The 27,786-nt window shown below is 41.0% G+C and overlaps 1 protein-coding gene across 3 annotated transcripts in view; it reads left to right on the forward strand.

Moving 5' to 3' along the window:
- DNAAF9 (dynein axonemal assembly factor 9) overlaps positions 1–27,786 on the forward strand; it is a 78,006-nt gene that overhangs the window by 7,175 nt on the left and 43,045 nt on the right. For all 3 annotated transcript variants that reach the window (XM_075420255.1, XM_075420256.1, XM_075420257.1), the window contains exons 2-12: positions 3,068–3,147; positions 9,506–9,625; positions 10,462–10,586; positions 13,779–13,875; positions 16,217–16,323; positions 19,510–19,587; positions 21,824–21,922; positions 22,555–22,610; positions 23,737–23,872; positions 25,499–25,580; positions 27,316–27,352. In XM_075420255.1, coding sequence (XP_075276370.1) covers positions 3,068–3,147; positions 9,506–9,625; positions 10,462–10,586; positions 13,779–13,875; positions 16,217–16,323; positions 19,510–19,587; positions 21,824–21,922; positions 22,555–22,610; positions 23,737–23,872; positions 25,499–25,580; positions 27,316–27,352 — 1,017 coding nt within the window. The remainder of the gene's footprint in view (positions 1–3,067; positions 3,148–9,505; positions 9,626–10,461; positions 10,587–13,778; positions 13,876–16,216; positions 16,324–19,509; positions 19,588–21,823; positions 21,923–22,554; positions 22,611–23,736; positions 23,873–25,498; positions 25,581–27,315; positions 27,353–27,786) is intronic.

Raw genomic sequence — 27,786 nt, forward strand, 5'->3', positions numbered from 1 at the left:
AGTGTATCAAATAGTAATATGTTTCAGTAAATTGGAGTATCTTCCCCCACAAATTGCTTACAAGGAGTTTCCGTAATTGCTCTTTCTCAAATTCAGTTCTAAGTGTTCCTGTCTTTGAAAAGTGCTCAGGATAGGGGGCAAAAAATTAATAGCAAAATTGAGGTATGTAATCATGCTGTGTCTGTAATGCATAAGAGGTTTCAAAAATGTTTTGCAATCCAGACAAACCCGTCTTTGGCTGGAGAATTACTTAAATCTGCCTTGAGAGTAAAAGTTGAACATGAACAGTAGAGGGATTTTTGCATCTTGTTTCTGAGAGGAGCTGAATGAAAATCTACCTGTTGTGCCTTCAGATTGTGCATTCATAATATTTTTTTCTGATGACAGTTTCTGTTCTCACTCTGAGCAGAAGCAGGAAGATGCATCCTCTGATACAGTAAATATTTTAATAAAAGTCGGTTTGGAAGCTGCTTGTAGTCGCTGCAGAAGTCCTTGGGCGTGCGTTCTCACAGTCATGTCAGCCTGTCCTTCAAATACTCTGGAGAAGCAAGGGTTTCTCTTAAACAGTCCTTTGCGGATAAGTTGCAAAGCATTTTTGTTCTCATGCAGGCTTTGTCTGTACATAAAATTGCTGCCATTTTCTTGTGTTTTACGGAGGCAGTAGCAGTTCTGCTTGCCTGCAGCTGGTGCTTAAACAACTATGGGCTTGTTTGCATACTAACAAATGAAATAAGCCAAATTTGTTTGTACCCACAGTCAAGAGTCTGGCAATTTTTTTGTACTCCTGATCTTGTGACATGGGAAGTATAAAAATACGAGCACTGTATAGCTTGCCACAGTGGATCATCTCTCACTTAGCTAGTCCAGGGTCCTGTTCACTGATGGGACAATAATGTTCCAGAATAAGATACAAAAGTTTGGATAGCTGGGAGATTCAGTTTTAGGTTAGGTTTTAAAGAACTAATAATTAGAAGTTGCTGAAATGTAAAGCATGTAGTTCAGTGTTTCAGACTTCATAGCTTCACCTACATGGGCAACAACATCTGATAGTACCTGAGGAGGTGTCTTTTTGCTGTCATCAGTGGCTTTAATTTCTGTTTCTGTATTTAAGACTGGATCAAAATACCTGTTCATGCATACAGTGGACTGTGATACAGTACAGCGTATAACATGAATTGGGAAGTTTTAGACCAACAGAATGAGGGATTTGTAACTCGAGTAGGCCACCTAAAATGGGGAAAAACTAAAACTGGAGTGGTTTGCACTGATTTTGTGCTGCCTATGAAAGTATCTTCAAATGTTGTCTGTCCTTTTCTGTGGATGTTCGAATTGCACTTGGATTAGCTACAATGTAAACCTTTTGTGTTCATTCTGGCTTTCAGAGAAAGCAGAGCATGAGAATTGTAGTATTACTGAAAAGGTCTATTTGCCTTCTTACTTGGCTTAAGTAACTATGAAAATAGGAATTCTTGTTTATTTGAGCAGATCTTAAATTTAGCTCTGTTGCTTCTGTGTTTCTTTAAGAGACATTTGTTTCCTAGAGCCGAACAGCTCATAGTTGCATAAACATGACTATAAACAAGAAAACACATTCAGTCATATCAGCAGCGAAATTTCTTGCCTTCTATCTGTATTAAAACAAGCTCCCAAAATGTTGCCTAGAAGCAGAAATGATGTTGCTGTCTGTGTGGCTATTGTAGCTGAATTTTTTGCCTGGCTTGAAGATGCATATTGGACAACTAAATTAAGCTTTATTATATGAACAATTAATTTTGATTATGAAAATCTTGGCAAGGCTTGGTATTGTTTCATTTCTTTTTAATATAAATTATCAAATACTGTACAGTAGGCTTATCATTTTCACTAACTGTTCATTTTAGAAAAATTTAATGGTTTTAATACAGAAGTTATGAGAAAGGTAATGTGCATCATAAGAAAATAATCTAGATACTTCTCTGTGTATAGAGGGGGGGGAAAGGTTCCCGCTTTTATGATTTGCATTAAGTATAATTCATTTAGAGTTTTGGGAGCTATGGTTTACTTTCTGACTGGAAACCCACTAGTATAAGTTCCGTTTGTTAATTTATCTTGCAGAAAGAAAATCTTTCTTAAAAAGTGACTCTATTCTGGAGTTCAGCTTTTGTGATGCTATATATTTTTCCTTTATGGACTAAGTAAAATTCTAGAGAGTAATGCCAGATGCAAGGAAAAACTGGAGTACCCAAAGCTTAAATTGTAAGAGAAGATCTCCTGGTCAGGAGCTGTCTATCTCGGAGTGCTCACTGAAATTGCTTTATCTTTTCTGTCTGGAAGTTCCCTCGGGTTCTGCATTTCTGCTTATGTGTGTGCTTGTAATAATGACAGGGTGACCCAGTTGAGTCTTCATGACACTGGTAAGCAAAAGCATCACTGGGACACCGCAGCTAGCACGAACCTGGTGCTTTGTTAACCGAGGACACCGATGAGACCCTGCAGGTTTGCGAATGGAGGCAGAGTTCTCTGTGCCTTCCCACCTGCTCCCCTACACGAATATCATGCTTTTCACTTTGATCTTGTAAGAGGTCTGGGATATGTCCGTATTATGTAGTTACACAGGGTGGAAGCAGTCTGATGGTGCTGGAGGTGCTGAAACTCATCTTTTGCAAACTCCTCTTGGGGTGTAGGAGCTACTGCAGTCCCTTCCCTTGTTAGCTTTCTACCTGGGCATCACCTGCCCCATGTTGCTTTACGCTCTGCTTCTCTGATAGGGGACAGAGTGTTGCTGGCTTGGTGAGAGGAAACTTGAACAGCAATTTTTGCTAGACGTGGCTAGAGATTAACAGAGCACTTGGTTAGAAGGGATAGTTAATGGATTCTGGTCTTCTCTCAGGGCTATGTACTGTTAGCTGACAAAAATAAATAATCGGGATGTGGTTTGATATGAGATCTAAATATATGTGAAACAACAAGGTGAACTGTGTCCACTTAGTTTACATAATAAAAAAAAAAGCTAGGTCAACTCTTTAGCCTGCTAAATATGAGCACTTCAGAACACTGACCTTAAGGACAAATTCTGTTTCTTTTCCAGCTGCAGCCGACTTCGAAACATTCAGAGTATCCTGACGCAGAGCAGCAAATCTCAGCCTGATGGAATCCTTTGCATTTTAGGTTAGTTTTACTACCCCCCCCCCTTTTGTTCTCACTGTACTGATAAAGATACCATGAGTTTCAGAAAGATGAAGATCATCTCCTCATTCCTGCCCCAAGCCCTAGCCCTGTTTCTCAGGGCTGACTGGTACACTCCTTTCTCCCTCGATAATTCTTATTTACTGATTTCAGGCAAACTTGCTACAACAGCAATTATGATACCAACATTCTTCTAAGCCTTATGAAAATTAAGTGGCTGAAGGGAAAAGAGAATCTTTGTTAAAGTCCAAATTGAAGGAACGGTGGAGAGAGTTTAATCCCCATCTATTTGGAGTAAACATTCAGCTGTCTAGGCAGAGTTTGCTGGTGCTTGACATAAAAGCTCAAGGCTGCAGGCACACGTGTTGCAGCTGCCTTCCCCATGGAGGCAGGGAAGTGGAACGGGTTAGAAGGTGCTGAGGGTAAGTGAGTGGGGAAGAGCAGAGGAGCGCTGAGGTTGGGGATCATGATATGCAGAGCTACGAGGGGTGGTGGTTGAGAACAGGCTCGACTTGTAAGAAAGTCAGGAGTGGGAGGTGGGGGGAATAATCATAAAACTGACAGAATTAATAAAACCTGAATTTAGAGGGACGGAGGTCTTCTCTTGAGGGAAGTAATTCAAAATGCCTTTAAAGAGTTGCATGAGAAACCTGGGAAGCAGTTACGAGTTACACGGTGGCGTATAAACAGCATGTGGTTTCAGTGCTTTATTTCTTCTGGGGCCGGGAGAAAAGGGTGATACGAAACAAAGCTACACGTGCAAGTGTGCTGTAGGAAAGTAACAGGCTTTTGTACTGCTTTGATATCATTTCTGTATGTAACATTGACTCTTGTTTCTGATTATATAATCAGCATCAAGATACTAAAGGAAAACGTCAGGAATGATGATTGAAATTCCTTGGAGAACAGGACTAAGGAGTGATTATTTAAATAATGTATTACAGTTAAAGATGGAGACATCTAATGTAGCCCTAAGGAAGCTATGTGTGGTAGTGGGCTTGCATTAGGAAATCATGTTACAGCCTAGGTGTTTTGTTAGGTTGTTTTGTTTTAATAATGTAGCAAGAAAACTTGAAGCAGCTCATTTACTGAACTGTGAAAAGGTTGTAAATGTGTATGACCCAGTTCTCTTTTGGGCAGTGCTAACTGTATAACGTGACTCTTCTTATTGCACATTCTCTAGGGTAAGAGTTTAAGAAGCCTTTGGCTAAGTAGTGACTTTACAGCTAGAAGGTCTATGAGGTCAGTGTGTCAACCTTCCAATGAAACTTAATCATACAGGATAAAGTACTTGGTTTTTGCCTTTGCTAGTCTAATTTAATAAAATTTGTCAAGCTGTGGCATCTCACAGTTGATGCTCTAGTATTTCTTGACCATTGTTAACCCTGCAGTAAGTCCCAAGCAAGGAATAGTCACCTAAAACACTGTACAGCTTTACAGAAAGCATTACAGGCAAAAGGAATTGCTTTGTGTAATCCGCAGTGTCATGTGGAGTATTTAAGTCCATGCATAAGACCATACCTCTTAATAAATAAGCATTTCTGTTATGGAAGTGTAGGAAGTGTGTTTTGTTATTAGACTTGGGCTTTGCCCTAATCTTTTTCAGCGCCCACAGTGGGACTGTTGTTTTCTAATCTGCCCTGGCTACTGTAGCCTGCAGAATTTCTCGCATAACTTCAGATTAAGCAGGCATGTCACGGTTATAAATACATTAAATCTGCCTTCAGATACAAGGTTCAGATGACAAAAAATATGTAGTCTTACATTTTGAGTCCTGTTGACATGTATGGAAAGCAGATACTCTTATAACTACGTTGTTTTACAGTCAATGCATGTTATATTTCACTTGGGTGTCTTTAATGACCTAGAGTTAATGCATTTCCCTGACTCCAACTTTAATTTTACATACTGAGCTGTGAAATAAAAACAATATAAACTTTCATAGCTTCCCTTCAAGAAGGATAATATTTATACTGAAATTAAAAACAGCATTGTAAGATTCCAAAGATGACAACCAACCAATTATTGATACCATTATTTAAATGTGTTTACAGTTGATTTTTTTTTAAAAGAATCCTGTCATCTTATTTTAAAGTGATTGAATATATTCTCCTGCATTCTCCTGCATTCTTTGCCGAGGAGAAAAGACATCACAACTGGTAGGAAAAAGAAATTTGGAGGTTGATGTGTCAGATGTCTTTAAAAAACTGTGATGTCTCAGCTGGAGTGTGCTGCTGTTGAAGTTGCTAAGAAAACAGTACATCAAACTATTTAAACTATACCTTGAACTATGTTTTTTAACAGCAGTGTTTCTCGCATCTTACCTTTCAACAGAGATTTTCAGCTCACTCTTAAGTTGATCTGATTTCTGAGGATGTGTATTGAGTTTCCATAGTGTATGTCTATAAATCTGATTGTAGTTGTAGCTGTTCTGATTGTAGATCAAATTCTTTTGCAGTTCAGCATAGCGAGGCTGAATTTTTACAGACCTTGATATTTAGTTTTTATCCTCCCTGAAGAGGATAGGAATATTTCAGAGGCGGGCCCGTAAATCTTTTAAGTTTATTTTACTGTGGTTTTTATATCCATCCTACACAGAGTGCTTGCTCTTAGGGTGTGGGAGAAACCTCACCAGCATTTAGTACCTTGAAATGATTGTTTATCCCATTCCCTTTCCCAGTGGAGACTCTTTTAATGATGATTCTTATTCTATTATAATGATTAACTGCTTCCCTTAGATGACAGTTCCACAGCTGCACGTTGGTTATCGACAGCTGCCTAAAGGTGGTCTGGCCTTTCTCCCCAGCGTCACCTTCCTGCTGCCTCCCTGGTGTCCCTGCAGCTCACCTCCCTGGTGTCCCTGCAGCTCACATGGCTGTTCAATGTGTTATGGAACAACACGTTTTGGTACTCAAGGGTGTGTCACAAATGCATGGCTGGGACAAAGAAAGCAGGACTTTTTTTTTACCTGTAGGCTATGTTTGTGTCAGCCTAGCAGCTGTGATATTGCACATGTGAGAGATGGCTGAGCTGGATACTTTTTGCAGCAGAAAAGGGGAGTCTCAGCCTGCCACTGTACTGCTGCTCTTCCCTTTCCTCCGTTTCCTCCCCATATGCATTTTGCATCAGTGCTGGTGGTTGGCTGATATCTTGCACTCGGCTCATCTTACTGAGTGGACAATTATTTTTTTTCCTCTGTACTTGGCCAGACTTGTTTTCTGCCAATTTGGCAAACTGAATCAGCTCCTTGAGAGGTCAGATAAGCTCAGACTGCAGGAGAAGAAGGAGCAGGAATGGCCTTTTGGGCAGCAGTGAGCTGTTAGACTGAGTCATTGCCTATCTACACCCTTGCCATGAGTTGGGAACAGGCTGAGAGTTACTAAACTCCCAGCTGAGCTGGAGACAGCCGTGGGGGTTTCCTAATTAACGGCTTTCCCCATTGTTCTGTTCAGGACTCCTGATACGCTTTCTGGAGATATCCTATCTTTGTCCTTGTTTCATTTCCTGTTTGTTTTCCGCTAACTGTATCTGTTCATTTAACTCCATGTGTTTCTGCAGAATAGTATAAAAGCCTGAATATGAAACCTCCTGTCTATACTGCATACTAAAAAATAAAAACAACAACCAAAACCCAGAACCACAGAAACCAAATGTTCTGCAGAGTTAATGGTTTTATGGTAAGCTAATGCCTTCCCTGCTACCCTGTCATTGCTCTGCAAGCAATAAATTCACCCATATCCTCTATTATAAGAGTTAAGCTTATCAGCTGCCCCCCTTGTTAACATCTTTTTGTCTTTGCTCCCCCCTCCTTCTGTCAATAACTGAAAAAGCAGGGTTTGGTAGTTAGCTTTGATTATCTTCTCTGCTTCAAGCCTGGAGAAGGGGTGGTGCACCCATATAAACCCTCAGACTCTTGAAGTGATGGCAACATCTTAAATTTTTTGGTGTTTTTATGTGGACAGTTCCTCATTTTTCTTCTGATCTTCCAGACTTTATAATCTGTGCCTTTTCCTGCTTCACTACGTGTTATTCTGTTAGCCTTCCACTGAGCACACTGCCTTGGCTTTTTAGGCTTTGGAGACCCTACCAATGAGCCTGATAGGAGAAGGTGCAAGTGCCATGGCTGCTTTCATCCTCATGGTTTGGTCTGTAGTTGAGGGTGCCTCCTCAGATTAACATTTGATATGATAGGTGATGTTGGCTTGTGAAACGTAAGTTGCAGAACAACTGACAGCTTGCTGCTGCTGAAAGGGACTATCCTGACTTCTGCTTTGTGCCAGATTCTTGCTCTTCTGATTGCCTGCAAAAGTTGCCTTAGTTAGGCAACTAATCAGTAAAACAGATTATCTTCAGGACATTGTGTGTGCTAGCTTTCTAAGGCTATCACTGATTTCAAGGAGACTGATTACGTTTAAATGACGTTCTCTAGAACAATGGGACAGTTGCTTCATGGAAGAAGGGAGTCTCCACACTTGGTTGTAACTAAAATCCCACCTGGAGACGGGGGCTTTGGCACAGATACTGGTGTGTTGAGTCCCACTGAATTCTGATTGCATTGGTACAATGGCTTTCATGGGGCTGGAAACGTAAATAAAATAAAAAGACATAGTGTGTTCTGCCTCTCCCCACTCTTCTGCACCCTCTCTCTCTTGGAGTTCTCAGATCCAGGGCAGTCTGGTTATGCAGAAAATTATTGTCACAGCAAAGATGGAACAGTGCAGCAGGGGGGAGAAATGAATGACTGGGTCTGAGTACTCTTTACCTGAGTCTTAACATGACCTGGGTTGCAGATGGACTGCTAAGGCTCTTGGTACTCCCTTTGTCAAGGGGTGCCTCCTAACACGCAAAATTGTGACCTGTTTTAAAAAGAGCATGCTCCAGAGATGTGTATCTGTGAATGGGAGGTCAATGCTCAAAGCTAGATAGCAGCGGAATGAGGATTCAGAGATTGTGGCAGGAAGGATTTTTGAGGGCTGAGAAGGCTGGGGCCAGTGTGATGCAGCTTCCCCCTTTCCCAGCACAGTTCAAGGAATGCAGTGCTGTAGTGTGTTATCGTCATGAAGCCATGAGCGGGGAGCAGTTTTACAGAGGTTCACAGCTTCAGCACAGTTTAAAGTGATTGAATTTGTCTTTTGTGTAGCCTTATACCAAATACCTGATACCTTGGAAGATACATGAGCTATCCAAGGGCCAGTTACTTAACAAACAAGGGAGTTTATGAAGATGTGGGATTCGGTAGCTGGATGCAGACACGGCATTAGGTTAGCGCTTTAAAGCTGAATCGTAGCATAAAAAAAGGTACATAATGAGGAGAACCTGGAGTTTGTTCCGATTTTTGGTACGTTCAGCTGATTCTTGAGTAGTTTGCTTTCCGACACAAGTCTTGAAACCCAGACATCCAGGCTGTGTTGTTACATTATCAGTGTACTGATCTCTCCTTTGGACAGAGGAATAAATCTTGGTTTGTTGTCAGCCATCCAACTGTATCCTAATATAACTTGATAGGAAAACTTGACATTGGTATTCATGAGAAATTTTGTAGCAGTCGAACTGGTGACCTCTGCCAAGCGTGGGTGTCAACGATGATACTTCATGCATAGTTTTACTTGTGGAGAAAACTTGATTTATTACAGTAGAATTAGGAATTATGACTGTGACTGTTTTCAGGAGAGATGAAAATACTTCCTGAGTCTGTGTCCTGTTTCCTTTCTTCTTGTATTTATCTTCTATCTCTTCATGCTCCAGATCTTCAGTTGCTTTAGTTTTATTTTCCCGAGGACCAGTAAAGGCTTTCCTTGGAAGGTGTGCATAGACCATATGTTTTGTCAGAACATCTTTTTGTGGTATGTTACAAGTGCACACTGGCTTTCTGGTGACTCAGGGTTTGCACTGTAATAATGATAAGATAATGTTTAATCATGCATTCTAAAGCAGGAGATTCAGGTCACAGGATTAGTTTGTTAGGAAGCTTCAATCAAGAACATAGTAATTAAAATGCATACTGCATACAGACAGATGTTTGTTTGAAATACTAGATAAAATTGAACTTTTGTTGATGCAGAACGCTGCAGAAAACCAGACTGATGTCATTTTTTTTAAGCAATGCCTGTGGATTTCGGTCAAGAGTGGAAAGTCAACATGTGGCAATGGACTTGCAAAAACTCCTTTTTCCTTATCCTGTTTTCCCCGTATGTTCAACGGGCATAAGTGCCCACCAACTGTATGAGGGAGTTGGATTAATACTCCTGTTTTAAACTTTTCTTATTAGGGAAGAAAAAAAACTTTTCAGTTGTACAGTGCTAGGGCACGTAATGCATCACGTATGGTTTTGCTTTTGCAGGAATAGATAGTCGATACAATGAAGGTTGCAGGGAACTGGCAAACTATCTGCTTTTTGGCTTGTATAACCAGAACAACAATGACTTTGAAAGAACTGGGTTTGCTGAAGAAGTTCTTGACGGTGAGTAGAATACTCAACATTTTTACCTGTTCTTCAGTCTTTCTGGAGGGAGGGTGAGCCGGAAAAAAGGAGCATACCTCAAAAAGTCAGTAAATCTCTAATTGTGTGTACACACCTGAAAAACTGGTGTTAAAAATGCTGCTGGAGAACTCTTTGTTTTTAAATGTCCCACCTCCATGCATTCCCCCAGGTGTTCTAAACCTAGACAAATCAGCCTGTTATGAGAAGTCCTAGTTCAGTAGTGGTAGGTGGGTACATATGTTATCAATTACTGTGTGATCACACCTCTGGAGTTCTAAAATACTTGAGCTCTTTTTTACTTTGACATATTAACGCACTTGTGTAATATTTGAAAGGTGGCCCGTCACCATGATCATAGATTATTATTCCATCATTTGCATGAAACTTTGAATATCTACCCCATAGACTGTAGTGCTGGTTTTTTGTTTGAGCAACCTTCTGATGTAGTATCAGGCAAGAGCAGCTGTAGTTTACAGTTTTGTAAGTGCTCTGTAAGGACTCATCAGTGACACTCTTGGCATTTCAAAGGATAGGCTGATGTAAGCTCTGTGCAAGACTTCAGAATAAACCCACAATTGTTCTAAACAGTAAGAAGTGCTATTGTACTTGGAACTGTAGACGGCTGCCAACTGTTTCTTTTTTAAAGAAGTGGGGAATGAGTGTGTGTTCAGATAGTTAAACAATTTTCTCTTAACGAAGTACCTTACAGGAAAAGTGTTTTCGGTTCCGTTCCTGTGAGGGTTTTTTTGTGCACGTATAATTCTTCTGTATGTGGAGTCTTGGTGCTGGAATAATATCTGTTCTGCTTGTTGCAGATATAATCATATTAGTAAAACCTGACAGTGTCCATCTGTACTGTAACCCTGTGAATTATAATCATCTTTTGCCGTATGTGGCATACTGGAGGAACTTGCATTTTCACTGTCTAACTGAAAATGAGGTAAGTGGAAAATGAATGCAGATGAGAATTGCTAATGAACTTGCTAATGAACGGATATTCAAAGTGGAACTACTTTATTATGTATTTTCATTTTAACTTTCAGCTCTTCCTTTCAAGAGTTATTAACCCCATGTGAGCAATGTGAGTTTCATCTTGCATTTAAAAGTCAAGGTATTCTTAGAAAAGCTATGTTTATCATAGTGAAATACTGGTAGAGGAGTGAAAAATGAAAGTGCTCTTTGTCTAGGTGTAGAAGAACCACCTTTTTATTCCAGATGAGACTGGAAATGCTTCTTCCTAAATGCCATCATAGGAAGCTTCCTTCCTTGTTCAATTCTGTGTAGTTCCTTTTCTGAATTAGAGTTATATGGAAATCTGAAGGGAGCTGGTTAGGAGCCTAGGATGTCAACAGATGAAGCTGGTGGAAGAATGAATGAGGAGGAGAATGAGAATCAGGGAGACAAACCTTTTGTTCCCTTGAGTTTCCAGCTTGAAAGCGGTGGGGCTTACGACTGATTGTGCTTTTATGTGGCTGGCTGATAGTTTGGATCACAGAATTATGAATTAATTCAGGTTAGAAGGGACCTCTGGAGATCGTCTTGTCCAACCTCCTGGTTGGTGATGAGATCCGATCAGGTTACTCGAGTTTTTTTGCAGTTGGATGTTGAAAGTGTCCAAGGATGATGACTGCAGAACTTCTCTTGGCTGTCTGCTCCATTATCTGACTGTCCTAATAGTGAAGAAGTGTTTGCTTTTATCCAATCTGAACTTTTTTTGTTTTAAATCTTGCACTTTGTCATGCATCCTGCTACTGCAGACCACTGCAAAGAGCCTGGCTTCACCATCTCGAGAAAGTTTTTGTGGGTGTTGGAGGGCAGCTATGAGGTCCAGCCATTGCCTCCTCTAGACTGAACGAGCCTGGGTCTCTCCTTGTAGGACAAGTGCTCTGACCCACTGATCATCGCGGTGGCCCTCCACTGAGCTTCCTCCAGCTTGTCAATGTCTTTCTTGTACGTGGGTCTCAAAACTGGATGCGGCATTCTAGATACAATCCCCAGAGTGCTGCATAGAGGGGGTTAATTACTGCTAGTTAACACGTGAGCAGCTGAGCTGCAGGTTAAAGCGTGCCGTAGCAAAATCTAAAGCCTGGCTTCATGAGGTTTTTCTGGTGCCAGAATCGCTACTGAAAGGGCAAAGCTTGAAGCATACCCGACGGTGGTGAAACGTAAGCATTTTGGAATCAAGACTGGAGTAGTTCTTAACATGCTATTGCTAGCACAACTGCAATCTCTGCTGTTGAATTTTAAGCTGTATCTGCTTGTGGGCTTTTATATGGTTTATCGTAGCAGGTAGTAACCTTAATCCCACAGTACTGGCTTGAAATAATGGTGTAACTAGAAAGGTAAACCATATGCCCTGCTATTTGTGGAAATGAGTGGAAAGTTTGATTTCTGAAGCTGAAAATACACCGTTTAATTCATTGCTGTTTCATGTGAATGAGCTGAGTGATGCACTTCAGTCATGTTTCGAATGTGTAACAACTGCCAGTTTCCTAGATTACATCTGAAAGAGAAACAAAAAAACATTGCTGTGTCAGGCTCAAAGTGCATCCTGTTTACAGGAGGATTGCCTGTAGAGGCTTTTAAGCAATTTTTTTTTTCAGTGACAGAAATAGCTTTTGCTTTTATAAAAATGAAACCAAAAAAGCTCAAGAGTTTTAGAGATGATGAAAGCGATGCCATACCTGGCTCTGTGCAACTCTTGATGAATCTGGCAAAACCTTTAGCCTCTTCTTCCTTCCTTCCTCCTACTTGCCTTTAACTAGACCATAGGAATTTAAGTGAATATCCTAGTTATAAGAAGAAAAAAACATATTATTGAAGAATGTCTATTTTCAAAGTGGCCAAATAAGAGAAAGTACTGAAATCTGATGCATACTGCATAAGCTTTCTGGGTGTCATGACCGTACCGTGTATGGAATGAGCTGTATTTCTACTTGCAGTAGCTGATAGTGAGCAAGCCTTTAGCACCCTGCCAAAACCCAAGTTCTCATTCTAATAGCATTTTAAGTCTTGAGAAACTGGCAGTTGTTTGTGGCTTGGCTTTGAAGTGAAACTTTGATCTGGCTTCCTGGGATTGAAGAAAGAACACATCATGGAGGAACTTGGGCTGCATCTTAAATTCAGGCTTGTCTTAAAAGAACTTGTTCTTAAAATAAATTTGTTGGGTGTACCCTGAAGCTCACAAGAGCTATACACAAAAAGTTCATAATCATGTAATTTACCTTGATATTAAGTTCAGAGCACTGTACATGAAAAATAAATAGACAAAACACCATGGCCTTCTGATCCTGCTCCAGAAAGCAAGTGACTCTTGAAGTACCCAGCGGGGCTAGGCCTCTTGGTTTCAGACTTGCTGCTCAACTGTACCTTTTCAGATAAAAATCAGAGACCATTTTTAGGTTTGTGTTCTGTTATATAAATGATTTTTGTGTCACGTGTCTCTTCAGTCTAGTTCTTATGTTTTTCTGAGCTGTAAGTACGATGTTTGTTCTTCACTTCTGCTCTTCAGTCTGCTGAAGTCTTCAGACAACTTCAGTCTGCTGCTAGTGTGAAACAGCAAGGGAGTGCTGCGTGGTGGTGTCTCCTCTTCTTTCCTCCTCCTTTTCCCACATATATCTCTCCCTCAGACAGCAACTAGTTCTCACTGCTTGTTCTGTGACCTGAGGCGTATCTTGTCAGCTGGCTTTCCCAGTTTAGCGTTGTTAAGATGGTATTTTATTTTTTCCCCTCAATGTCAAGTTTTTTGTGGCACATAGTTAATATTCTCAAAATATCTTTTATTGTTCTAAAGTTGTCAAGAATCTAGTAGATGATGTTGAAAGACTTCACTGAAAGCTGAAAATAAAGTGTGTAAATATGCCTTCATATAACCTTATTAAAAACCTTGCTCTGAAGTTGGATTTTTGAAGAACAGTTTCCATTGGCTTGAATGCATCCCTGCAATGCTGGAGGTTCCAAAATATAGAGACTAAGGAGGTTCTTTAGATTCTGGAAGCTGTGCATAATGTTTTAGTGGATTACATGACACTTGCTATGGAGTTAAAACAGTACAATACATATTCTTTCATGCAAGGCTAACAATCAAATTAGGCATGCCTAATTGATTTTTATTTTAAATGACTTCTTTCAGTATGAAGATGAAGAAGCTGCAGAGGAATTCAAAATTTCCAGCTTTGTAGACATGGTTCGAGATTGCAGTCGCATTGGTATTCCATACAGCTGCCAAGGTAGGTTAGCTTGTTTTATGCTCATGGGGTAAGTATTTTGTAGCATGCGAGTTGGGCAGTTCAGAGAATAAAGATTTCCTTACCTTTGGTAAGAAATAAGGATTAATATGTCAGTATTTCCTTTTAGCCTCTTTTTACTTAAGAGTTGGGTTTCTTTCTGAAACATGTAAGCCATTAGACTTCATCTGAAGAGTGAATGCTCACAGCGTGAGGCAGAGAAATAATTTGCATTCAGAGAAGTGTGCTTCTGCTGCTGCAGAAGTTCTCTGTTCAGATGGGAGCTCCAAATAAATACTGCTTTATGTCAGGGAAGAATAAACATTTCGTTATGCAAGTTTCCTTTTTTAGTGGTGCAAAAACTGAAGTGCATGACTTCCTGCTATGATCTGTAGCCAGCCTTGCAGCCTGAGGAGTCTAATCTTACATGGTTTAGTAAAGTGTGTTCGCAGTATCCCCAGCAGTGAGTAATGCAAAAGCAATGCAGTGCGTGGTCTTCACTGTGCGTGTGGGGCTTCTCATCCAGTGCAGTAGGTGAGAGGCAAACGAAAAAAAATCAATTGCTTCCTATTTTTGAACCGTATAAGTTCAAGCCAAGTTCTGTTTTTATTTTTTTATTCATTATTTTTTTATTCATAATTCTTCATTGCTTCTCTTGAGGAATGGATGATGTGCTCTGACTGCCTGGAAAATCATTAATGGGTCAGGGCATGGGGGAGGATGGTGGTTCTTTGTTAGGAAGTACCTAAAGGTCGGTGAAGTGGATAGAGAACTGGCTGAATGGCTGAATGGCTGAATGGCAGAACTCAGAGGGTTGTCATCAGCGGCGCTGAGTCTAGTTGGAGGCTGGTGACAAGTGGTGTCCCTCAGGGGTCAGTACTGGGCCCAGTCTTGTTTAACTTCTTCATCAACGACCTGGATGAAGAGTTAGAATGTACCCTCAGCAAGTTTGCTGATGACACCAAACTGGGAGGTGTGGTAGATACACCGGAAGGCTGTGCTGCCATTCAGCGTGACCTGGATAGGCTGGAGAGCTGGGCAGAGAGGAACCTGATGAGGTTCAACAAGGGCAAGTGCAGGGTCCTGCACCTGGGGAGGAACAACCTCATGCACCAGTACAGGCTTGGGGTGGACCTGCTGGAGAGCAGCTCTGCGGAGAAGGACCTGGGTGTCCTGGTGGACGACAGGTTAACTATGAGCCAGCAGTGTGCCCTGGGTGCCAAGAAGGCCAATGGGATCCTGGGGTGCATCAAGAAGAGTGTGGCCAGCAGGACAAGGGAGGTTCTCCTTCCCCTCTACACTACCCTGGTGAGGCCTCATCTGGAGTACTGTGTCCAGTTCTGGGCTCCCCAGTTCAAGAAGGATGAAGAGCTACTGGAGAGAGTCCAGCGGAGGGCTACAAGGATGGTGAGGGGACTGGAGCATCTCCACTACGAGGAGAGGTTGAGGGAACTGGGCTTGTTCAGCCTGAAGAAGAGAAGGCTGCGAGGGGACCTTATAAATGCCTACAAATATCTGAAGGGTGGGTGTCAGGAGGATGGGGCCAAGCTCTTTTCAGTGGTGCCCAGTGACAGGACAAGGGGTAATGGGCACAAACTGAGGCACAGGAAGTTCCGTCTGAACATGAGGAGGAACTTCTTCTCTCTGAGGGTGACGGAGCACTGGAACAGGCTGCCCAGGGAGGTTGTGGAGTCTCCTTCTCTGGAGATATTCAAGACCCGCCTGGACAAGGTCCTGTGCAGCCTGCTGTAGGTGACCCTGCTTCGGCGGGGGGGTTGGACTAGATGACCCACAGAGGTCCCTTCCAACCCCTACTATTCTGTGATTCTGTGATTCTGTGATTCTGTAAAGAAGGTGTGTAGCTTAAGGATAATAATCACGCTTCACTCCAGATGGCTTACAGATTCACTGATGAGTACAAGGCTGAATAGTTTTCCTCTCCCCTTACTTAAAATTCTGATTAACATGGGGATGTTGATGGCAATATTTTACTTAAGGCCAAATATTTGAAGAAATTGGAGTAAGCAAAGCTCCCTGTTTATTATCTTGAATGTTAATGGACACAGTTTTGCTGATGGTCTTGGAATGAAATCTGCAAGGAGACGTAATATCCTTTACTAGGCTGATAGCTGGAAAAAAGCGACAAAATCTGGGGTGTAGCGAAAGGAGTTTCTAAAAGCTACCGTCTTCACCAAAAACATTTTTTAATTGCAGATTTTAAGTTGTACAAAGACAGGATAATTGAGATCCTTTGTTAGAATCTAGGAACGGCTCTAAGATTTCTCAGAAAGTTAAACTGCCAGTATTTGTGAGAGAATGTTTCTGTGAAATGTTTATTTTGCAGGTCATCTACAGATATTTGATATGTTCATTGTTGAAAAGTGGCCAATAGTGCAGGCTTTTGCACTGGAAGGAATTGGGGGCGATGGCTTCTTTACAATGAAATATGAAGTGAGTAGTTATGTTTTTGATTTTCTTCCATTTCCATTCTGAAGCAGAAATTGAATCATGGAGTTATTGCAGTTGGAAAGTACCTTCTGAGATGATCTAGTCCTGACTCACCGCTCAAGTGAGCTTTTAAGGTGGATGAAGTTTTTCAGGATCTTAAGAAGCTGAGTTTTGAATGTGCAAGGATGGAGACATAGTCTTGCTGAGAGACTTGTTACGAGCTACACAGCACACTGTCCTGGATAAACCATGATTGTTTGGTCCCCACCAGCCTCCCTGTTGTGATTTAGAACTTTTTTCCTTATCTTTTAGAGCTTCTTCTGATAATTTAAAATTCTGCTAGAGGGGTATAGACCTTCAAGAGCAGTGCAAGGGAAGCTGGTTAGTGACAAACGGCTTGAAATGAACTGAGAAAGTCAGAAGTGACTGTATTCTTGGGTCAGTGGTTTTGATACAAGAGATGCATCTACTTTTCTCACCACGATTGTGTATTCTTGGGTCTTAGCCTGCCGAATAGGGCAACAGTAAAGACTTTGGATGATGCTTCTAGTTTCAGTAATCATTTGCTGTTCCACTTCGAGCAACTCGTGTCATGTGATTTGCCTATTCATTAAACATACTCTTAACAGCATCTTCAGAGGACAGCTTTGTATTTATGGACTTGTTTGAAGCTTCTTTTCTTTAATTTTCTTGGACCTCTGCCACAGAAATGCAGATGTCCTATTTTTCTTGTCAATTCTCCATTTTTACAGCCAGAATGTTCTTTGTCTGACTTCTGACAACTGGAAAAAAACCCAAGGAATTAGTAGTACCATTGTTAGTGTCTCATCACAAGTAGTACTGTACACGCTTGCTCAGAAACCTGTTATGTGAGTTCAAGTGTGCCTTTGAGCACTGTACTCTTTCCACTCATACCTTTCTTCATGCCTTTTTTCTTTCCGTCTTCGTTCCATCACTGGTACTGTAATCATCTTGTTTTCTGAACCTGTCAAAATCTTTAAATCCAAAGTGCAAATAGATGAGCATCCTTGTGGAGGTCTGCCTAGGTATCAATAGCCCTTCCTGATGTCTGAAATTAGTGAACGAAACGTTGACTGTGGATTCAGGAGTTGTTTGGTCTTTAATTACCCTTGCCAGTTCATTTCACGAATGTGTAAAGGCTTTGAGAAAATGCGTAGGCACAGTGTAGCAATGGCTTTATAAAGACAGAGCCTCTCCTGTTTCATGGTGGGAGTTGGTGCTGTCCTTTCGGCACTCTTGCAGCCTTAAAAAGCAGCAAATTCTCAGTATCTGTGTTTCAGAGCAAGCACGTTAGCTCTGGCAGTTCAGCCAGGTCCAGCTCGAGTTCTTGCTTTCTTCCCCCTTCAAGTCATGAGGGGATTTCAAGTGGGAAGTGGCATTCTTGACTATTTACGTGACTGTTTGTGCGTGGTTGTCTGTTGGGCAGCTGCTGTATGTCACAGGCAGGGAGGAAAAACCAGTCTATGGGAGGAAGTACATTTGGGATCACTGTAAATGAGCTGTAAATGAATACGTCTGCCGTTATGAAAAGAGAGTGTTCTTGGTGCATTTTTAGCTCCTCAAGCTGCCTTTGCTTCTGCTGTGCTTTCTGTGCTGTTAGATTTGAAGATAATGTAATGATGATAATTTTTTTTCCATGTTTTAATGGAAAGTTGCTCTATTGTTCTTACTACAGAAGTCACAGTAGCTCGAGATTCTGTAACCGAGAGAATTTACTGTACTGATAGGTTTATGGAAGTGATGTCTGGGAAATCATTATTACTGTATCTAATAATACGAGTAACTGGAATAACTGTGAAACAGTGGTTTAAGAAAATTCCAGTCAGTGTGGCGTTTTTAATGAAGTGGATGGTGGGGAACCCTGTAATTGCGGAAATTATTCAGATACAAGTGTCCCTTAGGAATATATTTTTTAATAGTGTTCTCATATGCGTCACCTTACTACTTGGAAGAAGGTAGTGCTAATTATGAAGTTTAATTAGCTTTACCTAAATTACACTTAGAGCAAGAATCGGCTGGTGTGTCACATGAGTAACCTTGCAATCTGCTGCTTCTCTGTCTTGTCTCAGAAAACTGATCATAGAATCATAGAATGGTTTGGGTTGGAAGGGACCTTAAAGATCATCTGGTTCCAACCCTCCTGCCATGAGCAGGGACATCTTCCACCAGCCCAAGTTGCTCAGAGCTCCATCCAGCCTGGCCTTGAACCCTGCCAGGGAGGGGGCAGCCACAGCTTCTCTGGGCAGCCTGGGCCAGGGTTTCACCACCCTCATGGGGAAGAATTTCTACCTAATATCCAATCTAAATCTGCCCTCTTTTAGTTTGGAGCTGTTCCCCCTTGCCCCATCCCTACACACCCTTGTGCAAAGCCCCTCTCCATCCTTCCTGTCGGCCCCTTCAGGCATTGGCAGCTGCTCTAAGGTCACCCTGGAGCCTTCTCTTCTCCAGGCTGAACAGCCCCAGCTCCCTCAGCCTGTCCTCGTAGGAGAGGTGCTCCAGCCCTCAGACCATCTTCGTGGCCTCCTCTGGCCCCGCTCCAACACATCCATGTCCTTCTTCTGTTGGGGGCCCCAGAGCTGGACGCAGGACTCCAGGTGGGGTCTGAGGAGAGCGGAGTCAAGGGGCAGAATCCCCTCCCTCGCCCTGCTGCCCACGCTGCTCTTGATGCAGCCCAGAAAGCCACCTGTATCCTGGGCTGCCAGCGCACATTGCCGGCTCGTGTTGAGCTTCTCATCCACCAGTACCCCCAAGTCCTTCTCCTCAGGGCTGCTCTCAAGCCACTCTCCATCCAGCCTGTACTTGTGTTTGGGATTGCTGTACTTGTGTTTGGGATTGCGTTGATATTTCCCTTTGGTTGCACCAGCTGATAATATTCTTTGCTATTAACTCAGTTTTGAAAAACTTTGAAATGATTTGTTTGAAAGATGCAAGCAGAGCTTTGCATATACTTTAAACCCTCACTGGAGGAGATGAGTTGCTGAAGCATCCAGAACACTTGCATCTGGTCAATTCTTTTGTAACCATTAGTGTAAAAATATTTCTGAGTTCAGAGTCGAGGACTGTTGGACTTGGTGGTGGCCCACAAGGCTGTCTGAATGTGGCTTGAACCTGAATCTGTGGCATTCTTCATGACATTTTTAACGGAAATGTGTTTAAAATATTTTTCAGTTAATGGATGTCAGTGTTGATTTGTGGAAGACGTACAGCAAAATGGATCCCGTGTCCTTGGAGGACTTGCTGTTTGAGGTAATGGGGCTGAAATACTCCAAATCAGCTTCTAGTCTGTTAGTATAGCTGCAGAGCAAAATTATTGGTTGGTTGGTTGTTTTCACTGGTGCTTATAGACTTAATTTACTGGCTCTGTATACTGTTGTTCATTCCTTGCTGCAAATCTACACAAAGTCTGCAAAATTTTAAAATAGCTTGTCTTGAATTCCTCAAAAATCTTAATTTGCCTGAAGTTCACCGAAGAGTTTCACTCCTAAATGGTGTGACTATTCTTCAGGTCATAGGCCTATGCACGAAGTACAGTAAGTTGGTATGTTTGTGTGTATTAGTCCTCCTTCTGCAGCAAGAGGGGGGAACAAGTCCACTTCAACGTGCAGCCCGTTCTTCCCGGAAAAAAACGCTTTCATGGTTGCTTTGTAGCTATTTGAAGTGGATAACAGTGACACACAGTGGCTGCACAGATACTTTGTGGAATGCATGCACTGTGTAAAGTGGTTTATTTTAGTACAGTGGTCTGATCTCAGTGCTAGAGAAGAAAGCAACGTGTGAATATTAGTATATATTATTTTGTTGTTTAATTGTTCATCAGTTTCTAGCTTGGCAGTAATAGGCTTTCAGTATAGCAAAGTTCAGCAGTAAGTATCCTTTATTAAAAAAATGTTGATAATTCACACCAATTTGGTTGTTTAATCTGCTGCTTTAATGAAAATTAAAATGTCATACAGTTTACAAGGCTGTCAGTCTAAACAGGCACCCTGTGATACTTCACTTCCCCCTTCCTGTGGAAGCGAGATAAATGTTTGGGACTATTTTCTTGTACATAGTAATTCTACTGTGAAACAGATGTATTTATCCTATATTGAAGTTTTCAGCCTGAAAGTTGTTGTTACATTGACTTCAAACTTTCTGGGAAAAAGAAAAAAAAAAAGGAATGAATGGGGTTTTCATACAACTCTCTCGGAGATTGGTGATTTCAGAAATGATTGATTTTTCTCCATGAGGATGAAGCTAAGTGCACTTATTGAGTATTTGAAGCTGGTACATGTTCATACTTGTTTTGTCAACACAGTTTTGATTTCAAGAAGTTCTGACTTTAACTCTACTTGGAATTTAAAAGACTATTCTGTACATTATTGGCATGTTCCAAATAAGCTGACAAAAGCACTTTTTAGTTCTTAGCTTCTATGGAAAGTATATGAGATTGGAATATTCTGCAATGATAGTGTCTCCCTTTAAAAGTAAATCTTCATTTTAAATCTCTAATACAAGTTTTATTAGTATTTTGGAAGGCTGGTAAGATTTCATCAACGTTCACTCTCTAAATTTAATTCATTATTGCATTCATGAAGTGGCTGAAGTCAAATACCATACAATACTCATACCACTGCTAAAATCATAGTTGTACTTTTGCCTGTTACATGTCTGAAGAAATACACTTCCTAAAATCAGGATGTCTTTTCTTCCAAGTTAGTATGTGACAAGTAACTGGAAGTAATCTTGAGAGCATTCTAAAATTGCCCAGTTCTGTAAAGTTCCTCTTTTATCAGCATGACACACTTTTCTTTTTATCGATTCTCTGATTTTTTTTTTTAATTAATTTGAATGCAGAATTTACCTGTAGTCAACTTCCTTCTTTATTCTGCTTTAGTGAGGTGCCACTGAGAATTCCTTTTCCACCTACCAACTTTTTTCTCACAAACGCAGATAAAGAGATGACTGTCTGCCACTTGCCTATGATGGGCTTCACAAATTCCCCACCCTCTTCCTCACTTTCTGCCCGTAAGCTTACTTAGCGTAAAATACAAAGTACAGCAGAACCATATATGAATTTAAAAATTGAAAAATCTGTCCAAGTTCTCATTTTGGAAGTCTTATGGAGAGCTTGAGGTCTGAGTTAGGAGTGATCACAAAACAGTGTACTACCTTAGGTTGAAAGCAGATGGCGCAGGGTTCTGCTCCTTTTCCCTCTCCTGCCTCTTCTCTCTTCAAAAAAACCCAAACCAACCCAAACAGATAGACACACACCCCAAAAAGACCCCCTAAACCCCAGCTTACCTTTTAAAAGACATGTATTTTCTTGTACTTACGGTTTCATTGGGCAGGCTGTAATAGTATACTGCAGAGTGAAATGGAATTTGTGTTGTTCTAAAGTAATTTGGGTTCTTTCAGTACAATCAGTCACTTCTGTTCTCTGGTATAACACTTGCCTTGCTCAAGCAGTGCTTGCAAGTAATGTTGGATATTTTTCTTCTAGGATTTAATGATTTTTGAACACCAGTGGACCAACTTTTTTGCTAATTTTGATACTGAAATTCCCTTCATTCTGGAACTATCAGAATCTCAGGCGGGGGAGGTAGGCCTGCTTCAGTAATCTTTTGAAATGCTAGTGTCATCCATGCAGAAGTAACAAGTATTCAACTTTATTCTGTATTTTTCTTCTTTTTTTTTTCTCCTCCCTACCCCATCTCACCTTTCATGTTTGAGGAGTAGAAACCTATTATTATTTTTTTTTTTTTTAAATTCACTACCCACCTTAGCTAGCCACGGTAAGAGGGCTTAGGACTGCCCAGTGTAGTTCAGTGGAGTATTTGTTCACTGATGATTGAACTTAGTCGATTTACTCCTGCGCAACAGATCCCTGTTTGTAGGTAGATTGACCTTCATTTTGGTGGAAGCTCCGGTATGTGCACTTCCCAACAAGCTGAGGTTGCCCATGCCAGATCTCCACCATAACTGATGGTAGCATACAGCATGGGTGAAAGTAACTCAGTACTTTTTGGTAGTGGCTGTTGCTTTTTAAGCACATACGAGACTGAATGGCGGTTGGGTTTGTTCGTGGAGGTTGGAAGTAGTTGTGTGGGTTCAGGAGTTTTCACTGAGAAGGATATTTCAGGTTTGTTCTTTATGATAGTGAGGATGTATCACACTTTCTGTTCATTTACTTGTTCATCAGGGTTTTTTTTGTTTTTTTTTAATTCTTCACAGCCTTTCAGAAGTTATTTCAGTCATGGAATGATCTCAAGCCATATAACAGATAACAGGTATTACTCATTATTCCCTGTGAAATTGTGGTGTGACTCGTACCTCCATATGTTATTTCCATATCTCTTATGCCATAATGCTTATAATTCCTTTTGGGACCATCGAAGTAGATCACATCTCATCTTCATATATTTAAAAAAAACACGCAAAGACAATTCTGGGAAGGATAAGTTGAATTTTCATGGGATTTAATGCTGTAGTTACTACATACAGTGTCAATATGTTTGAAACCATCTACCTTGTGCATTCTAATGTGACTGATTTCTTCGTGGTCTGATAACTAAACAAACTCATGAACTTACTACACAGGACAGCGACGTTTGAAGTGTTGGTCCTATTTATATGATACTCAAAAACAATTAAAATATGAAGGTTGGGGAAGTCAGTGTAGTTTTGTGAGCCACAATGTGCACAAAGCCAATGCTTAAAGCAGGGCAGTTAGAACCTCAAATCTTAGCCAATATAAGCTGGGCAGTACAGGTCAGCTTTATTTTATTTCAGCATACAATTTTAACTGAGAGGCAGGTTGTTTGTCATATGTTGCTAAAGCAAGCGTTCTGCTGTTTTGAGCTAAATAAAGGTTGCTTAGCTACTTGAATGTCTCTGCAGATTCTTCTTTATTTGGAATTAAACAGTGGAGTTCAATGTCCTTGATTGTTTTCAGCATCCTATATTGTTTGCATTTAAATAACGAGAAGAAGAACCTTGACCTCTCAAGTGGAGTCTTGGGCCAAAAGCCAGAACTAAAACCAAAATAGTTTTGTTTTGTACAGTCATTTCAGGGTTTTTCAAGATGGTAGATTTAAAAATAGTCAGCCTTTCAAGGTAATTTACTTTAAAAAAAGAGGGGAAAAAAAATTCTAATAGCATTTGGGAAACAGCCTTGAAGTATGTGCTTGTACATGAAATACATTATAGTCTTGTTAATTCAAGTAATTTTTTTCTTTGGAATTTGGTCTTTTCAGTGGGAAGCATTCTGCAGCTGTAGTAATTTTTTTTTTTTTATGCTACTCTTTTAGTGAGAAATTCAGTAGTTGATGTATCAGACTTGAAAGCTGTGATTTCATGTGTTGTTTGTAAGTTTTCTTCAAGTATTTTGGTGGTGATACCCTCTTTTCTCCTTAGCCCTAGCCGGCAGCCCTTTGTTCTGTTTGGTAGCCACTCAACTAAGGAAAACTTGAACTCTGGTAACTTTAATTTTCCATCAGAAGGACATCTAGTTCGAAACACTGGCCTTGGTGGAAGCGCTGCTAAGCATATGGTAAGGCTTTTAAGTAGTTAGCTGATATTTTGAAGCAGTGTATATTTTCTTTGCATGTTTTTTTGGTGCCCTTAAAATGCTTACCTTCCATGAGTTAAATACACAATTCTTCTTAATGTATAAAAGCATACGTTGCCTTAAGAATCAGTCAATTTAAGGAAAAAATTTCCTTTTTCTTTCTCTTTCCAAGTCCAACTATACTGGATTTTTAATCAGGCACTGCTGAATGAGTTAAAATATTTTTTCCCCCTGTAAAAAGACAACTTTTTAGACACTTGTGGTGCTGTAAATGTGTGGGGTGGGGGAGAGGGAAATGCTGTTTGTGAGGACGTATATACTAGCTGTAAAGTGAAAATCTTCCTGATGGTAGCATATGATGTACTTCACTCTGACACACAGATTTTATTTTAATCAGAATTGTTTAGCCATTTCTTAAAAAGAAGTGAAAAGGCACTTGTTTTGATAATGACGTTTTAGAATAGACACAGGATACTTACGTGTATCCAAATTTCAGTGTATGCTTCGGCAGCTGAACAGGTCCTGAAAACTGACAATCTTTCTAGTGTTCAAAGAATGTTAAGATCAAGTTGGTGATGATTAACTTGTTTCCGTTTTCAAGTAAAAGCTTAGTTTTAAAACATATGATGAGGTCGATGGCTTGTTGCACCGCCGCGCAGGGGACGTAACTGGGGAAGCGACCCCAGGGAATTCAGATCCTCTGGCTGGCTGGGCTGGGTGCATCAAGAAGGTAACTCGCAGCGAAGGAGGAGAGGTAGCGTGCAGATTGCGTTGTGTAGTTCTCCCTGCTAGCCGATTGCCGTGGGCTCTGGAGTGTCCGTCAGTTGTGTGAGTCCAGAGTCTGTGCTGCTGAGGAGATGGATGTGGCTGAGTACAGGAGTGAACGTATGATTGAGGGAATGAGTTTATGATCTTGTCATGACAACATTTCGTGTGTAGTTGCCTTAGGGATGGATGGACGTGGGTGTTATGGACACATTGCCTGTGTCAAGAGCCTGAGAAAGGATTCTTTTAGCATCCCAGTGAAATCTCATCCTCCATTTGCTGCTCTGTCTAACCCTGTTTCTCTAAAGACACTTCCAATTGTGTTTCTTCTCCCCTTGTTAACATTCTCATTAAGACCATTTGATATCTTTGAAAATGCAAGTACAATTTTATTCTGATACACTTGCTTCGTCCGTTGTCCTCAGATTCTGACATTTGTTCTTAAAAAGGTGGTTTATTTACAGGTACAGGTGATACTGTTTTGATAGGGTGTCATGAAAATAGTAAATAAGACCAAGTGCAAGCATAGTTATGGCAACCTGACACACTTTCCTCTTCATGAAAAGAGCAGTTGACATAGGAAATTGAAAACACACGCTTAACGCTTATGGAAGTCAGAGCTCATCTCCTTTCCAAAGTCTTTCAACCATTCAGGTCAAGTCAAAAGTGAAATAGACCTTTGAAAACGTAAGTTGCTTTTTTAAAATCCAGTTAAGTGTGTTGTGCATCTCCTGTAGTATGTCAGTGGTTAGAAGACTAAAGGGGAGCTTAGCTTATTGTTAATTATTGCACCAATTTTTTTTTACTAAGGTCTTTTTGTATCTCATTAATATTGACAACTAGGTAGTGCAGTGTGTATCTCCAAAGGGACCTCTGGCTTGTTCAAGGACCTATTTTTTTGGAACTACTCACATTCCTTTCCTGGGTAAGTATATTAAAAATACCAAGCTGTAATTTAAGACAGTTATTCTCTTTGATTGCTTAAAATTTGGAGCAATTAAAAGATGGTTTTGATTCCTTTCTGAGCGTTAGGCCATGGGGAGATAGATACTGTGTAGTTCTGTAGCCAGGGTGTGAAATTGTAGCAAAACATTGTTCTGTTGCACATCCTACATTCACGTGCAAAAATATGTCAGATATTCGCAAAGAATGATGCAGAGGCCAGGAAGTGTGCTTGTGTTTGCATCAGAACACGGTGTGAAGGTAGAGTGCACCTGAGTGTGCAGGCTTTTGCAAGTACTAGGTAAACATTTAAGTCCATGTTTCATACAGGTTGATTAAATTATGATATTTTTGGGCACACTTTTTCTAAGTGGTAGTTGTCAAATAAGCCTGTGGGGTGGTTTTATTTTAATTTTTTTTTTTGTCAAAATAATTGAAGATTTTTAAAAGGATGGAGAAAATTCTTCGACTTTCATCCTTTGTCCTCTGGTTTGGGTCCAATATAGTGTCTTATAATAGCTGTCTTCCCTAATAAAAACAAGCCGTGAGAAATTTTTAAAAACTTTCAAAATTTTCTTACCCGTTTGAAATGCCTGTATGAGTCTGTGGATAAAGTCAGTCTCCTTAGGGTTATGATATATCTTGAAACTATATCCAGCGCAGAAAGTATCTGAAGAGAAGGTGGTTGGAGGCTTGCAAAATGGACAGAATTAGAGCGTGTGTTTGCTCTAGTTGTGCTTTTTCCTGGGCATACGGGAATCACAGAATCACAGAATCACAGAATAGTAGGGGTTGGAAGGGACCTCTGTGGGTCATCTAGTCCAACCCCCCCGCCGAAGCAGGGTCACCTACAGCAGGCTGCACAGGACCTTGTCCAGGCGGGTCTTGAATATCTCCAGAGAAGGAGACTCCACAACCTCCCTGGGCAGCCTGTTCCAGTGCTCCGTCACCCTCAGAGAGAAGAAGTTCCTCCTCATGTTCAGACGGAACTTCCTGTGCCTCAGTTTGTGCCCATTACCCCTTGTCCTGTCACTGGGCACCACTGAAAAGAGCTTGGCCCCATCCTCCTGACACCCACCCTTCAGATATTTGTAGGCATTTATAAGGTCCCCTCGCAGCCTTCTCTTCTTCAGGCTGAACAAGCCCAGTTCCCTCAACCTCTCCTCGTAGTGGAGATGCTCCAGTCCCCTCACCATCCTTGTAGCCCTCCGCTGGACTCTCTCCAGTAGCTCTTCATCCTTCTTGAACTGGGGAGCCCAGAACTGGACACAGTACTCCAGATGAGGCCTCACCAGGGCAGTGTAGAGGGGAAGGAGAACCTCCCTTGTCCTGCTGGCCACACTCTTCTTGATGCACCCCAGGATCCCATTGGCCTTCTTGGCAGCCAGGGCACACTGCTGGCTCATAGTTAACCTGTTGTCCACCAGGACACAGGAATGCCGCTCTGGGACATGGGATACAGCGTGAGAGGGGTCTTTGTTCTGACCCAGCGCAGCTGGGTCTAGGGGATGCAGGTCTTAGTCCTGGTGTAGCGTGTACTGGTTGTACTAATACAGGTTAACCTGTGCTTTGCGCTTTTTATGTCTGCAAGCAAACTGCAGTTAATAAAATACTGGATAAATGATATGTGAGATGTGCAGCAGCAATGTTGTGCCTAGGTTGTTCTGTGTAAACGCTTCTGAAAGTGCTTGAAACAAACATTTTTGATTTTAATACAGGAAATGACAATGAGATGCACAAGCAAGCTGAACAAGTGTAAGCTGCCAACTTCTTATTATTTCTTAACTCTTCACTCTTTTCTACCTTGTGGCAGTAGGCCAAAACCACTTTTAGTCAGCAGTGGCTGTCGGCATTTGCAGAGCTGCATTTTTATTTAGAATAACATGAAGGTGGGAGGGTTTTGAAGGCAGATTGCTCATGGAGAGTTTCAGTGAGCAAACTAGGAATTGGTAGTGTGACATCCCTTCTGCTGTACAGCAAAGTATGAAAGGGAATATTAGTAAATTTTGCTTAAATTTGAATAAAATTTTTTCATCTTAGCACTATTTAAGTCACCTTAAAAAGGACTTCATATACAATGAGGGGGAAAGTATCTAGAAGTGAATGGGAGCATATTCCACAGGTAGAAGTAAAAGTAATTTTTAGACTAGTTTCATTAAGCTGAACAAGGTGTAAGATTCATAGTGGTT

The sequence above is a fragment of the Opisthocomus hoazin genome, chromosome 5, assembly GCF_030867145.1.
Source record: "Opisthocomus hoazin isolate bOpiHoa1 chromosome 5, bOpiHoa1.hap1, whole genome shotgun sequence".
Taxonomy (NCBI): domain Eukaryota; kingdom Metazoa; phylum Chordata; class Aves; order Opisthocomiformes; family Opisthocomidae; genus Opisthocomus; species Opisthocomus hoazin.